The 2,834-nt window shown below is 43.1% G+C and overlaps 1 protein-coding gene across 2 annotated transcripts in view; it reads left to right on the forward strand.

Annotated features, from left to right (window-relative positions):
* Positions 1-2,485, forward strand: part of atg10 (ATG10 autophagy related 10 homolog (S. cerevisiae)) — a 7,986-nt gene extending 5,501 nt beyond the window's left edge. Inside the window, exons 5-7 of one of the 2 annotated variants that reach the window (XM_085803939.1) lie at positions 810-907; positions 998-1,095; positions 1,775-2,485. In XM_085803939.1, the coding sequence (XP_085660065.1) occupies positions 810-907; positions 998-1,095; positions 1,775-1,898 (320 nt within the window). In that variant the 3' untranslated portion in view covers positions 1,899-2,485. The remainder of the gene's footprint in view (positions 1-809; positions 908-997; positions 1,096-1,774) is intronic. The other variant, XM_085803938.1, reaches the window with a different exon arrangement.
* The last annotated feature ends 349 nt before the right edge of the window (positions 2,486-2,834 follow it).

Consider the following 2,834-nt stretch of genomic DNA (forward strand, 5'->3'; position numbering starts at 1 on the left):
ATCGTGGGTTTGATTCCCATGTTGACGGAGATGGCAAAACCGGCAGTAACCCCGTGGCCCATTCAAAATTTCCCCAGAGAAAATTTTCTAGTTCACAGTTGTGACTTTCTTGCTTATAAATAACAACTCCACCTCTGTCACATGAACACACCTGGACAGATCAAGCCTTGGTTAACTTGACCACTGACCAGTCCATAAGCAGCTTATTAGAGGTTTAAGGGATGTTAATGACTAATAATGTTAAAGGGATAGTTCAACATTTTGGCAAATTGGCTTATTGCCATAATCCCTATAGTTTTTGAGGCAAATGCAGAGACTGCTTGCCGAAAAATTGCTCGCGCAGCAGTGGTTTTGCACGAATTTACCTTGAAAACAACTCTGTCTCGTAACGTTCTGTTATTATCTCATAGCGTGGTGCAGGTCACAACTTGTCCACCAGAGCGTTTTGGAGTTGTGGGATTGTGTATTTGATGAGTTTGATGAGGGAAACCAAGAAATCCCATTAGCCACCGTAGCGTAGCTCTGAGCAGCTCGCGGCTCTGCTCTGCCGTTCTAAAAACAGCTTGCACCAACAATTAAAGGTAACGAACCTACTCCTTAAACTAGTGATTATGGCAATGGGCCAATTTGCCAAAATGTTGAACTATCCCTTTAGAAGCTTTTGTAGAAGAAGGGAATGGCAATTAACGAGCATACATCACCTGTAACACTGACATAGCTCACATAGCTCTGGAAGGAATGTTTGCTAAATTTGTAGCACAGTTCATCTCACCTCCTTTTTCCCTCTTCTCCTTCTGTCTGTGTGTCAGAGGGGAGGAGCCTGTCCCTGGAGGAGGTGTGGGGATCTGTTCATCCAAACTTCAGGGTGCGTCTTCAGAGCAGTCCTCTCAGTACAGTCACTCAGCAGGTAAAAGCAGCACTGAAGCAGCTTTGTTCTCATCGTCTCCCTCTGTGATGCTCCGCTGACATCATCTCTATCTGTGTGTGTGTGTGTCAGGAGCATCCTCTGCTGGGTCAGCCTTTCTTCATGCTCCACCCCTGCAGGACGGAGGAGTTCATGAGGCCTGTGATGCAGGGGGCTCAGGACCAGCACAGGTATATAACTATAGTTTTCATTTTGTCTGTCTTAAAAGAAGTAGTTAATGTCTTGAATGTAGTAGGTGAATGTCTTGAATCTAGAACAATATTACTTTTGTAGAGCTTACAATAAGGTACAATAAGATGATGACATGATAGTAAATTATGGCAAAAGAGCATTGCCTAATACGAGTCAGGAATGCTAACTTCAAGACATTTTGTCTCTAATCTTATTTCAAGTAGGTGGTAGACTTAAATCTAGAACAGAGTCACTATAGAACTAAAAATTAGTTAAATACACTTGAAACAAACAAGATGACAAAAAAAGATGCTACTTTTGAAGGGAAAGTACTATTTTTGAGCATCACAAGCTTATTATGAGACACAAAACATCACAATACTAGTAAAATATAGCTAAAAATGAGTTTTCCCAGCTAATTTCAAGATCACTCTTATCTTGTAAGGCTTAAATATAATGTCTTATTTCAAGAAATCTTACCAAGAGAATTTTCACTTGTTCCATTGGCAGATTTTTTAGCTTATTACAAGCAAAAAACATCTTTTATGGCTTATTTTTGGAGTGGCCTTTTTTCCAGTGTAGGACCACGGAAGGCTTATTTCTAATTCCTCATGCTTACACACTGTGCATCACATCCTTCACTTCACTGAGGTGTTTGTGTATTTTGTGTGTGTTTAGACCAGTGAACTACGTGCTGACATGGCTCAGTGTGGTGGGTCCTGTGGTGGGTCTGGACGTCCCTCTGAGCTACTGCACCCAGCTCCGTCCTGCAGCCTCTCACAGCAGCTCTGATCCAGACTGAGGCTCCTCGCTGTGGACTCTGAGGATCAACCAGGCTGACAAAACACAGTAGACTCCGAATTAGGAATAACAGGGAGCTTTTATACAGAGAAGCTCAGGTACAGGATCTTCTGGAGCCTGGGAGAGTCACACGGAGACACTCAGGACACATCCATCCAAGTGGAGAACCATGGTCGTCTGCAGAGCAGGACAAGACTGCCGGTGTTGGGACTGTGTGTTTTTATATCCACAGGGAAATGTGCACAAACACAAGGTTGATCTCTGCTGGTGGAGTTTGCACTGGTGTTCCCGAGGGACTTCCTGTTGACACTGTAACATCACCGATCGACAACCGGCTCAGCCTGACATGTTGTCCACCGTCTCCTGAAGCTACATCTAAAGACTGATTTACTTAAACTCCACCAAAATGTAAAGATCTTAACATCTCTGGATCAATAAACCTGAAGATGTCAGCTTGAACTCCACTTCTTGATCCTACATTTCCCATAATGCAACTGAATAGCACCGGTGCTACTCATTGCAACCCTCTGTGTGTACTGTATATGTTGTGTTAGGTCTAAGAAACATGGCAAACATGTCTTTCCTGAGTCAACAGAGGTTTTCCTGTCCCAGCACTATGGTACAGCCCACAGCAGGGGTGGGCAAACCATTTGGGGCCACAATGGGTTTTAAAATTTGATGGAAGGGTCACTATCAGATGGATGGAGACTGGTTGTGTGAAATAATATAAATGACATGTAAAAGCCATTACTTAAAAGTAAAAGAAAACTTCCATTCAGTTTCAGTGGAGCAGTGTTGTTCTTGTTGCTCACCCTTATTTGTCAGTGCATCAAAGTTGGGGTTCTTTGCTATAATTTGGACAATTGTGTTCAAATATGCAACGGGCTGGATTAAAAAGCCTAACCGGCCACATATGGCCCATTGGCCAGAGTTTGCC

Source organism: Trachurus japonicus, chromosome 17, assembly GCF_045865225.1.
Source record: "Trachurus japonicus isolate A0001 chromosome 17, Traja_1.0".
Lineage (NCBI taxonomy): Eukaryota > Metazoa > Chordata > Actinopteri > Carangiformes > Carangidae > Trachurus > Trachurus japonicus.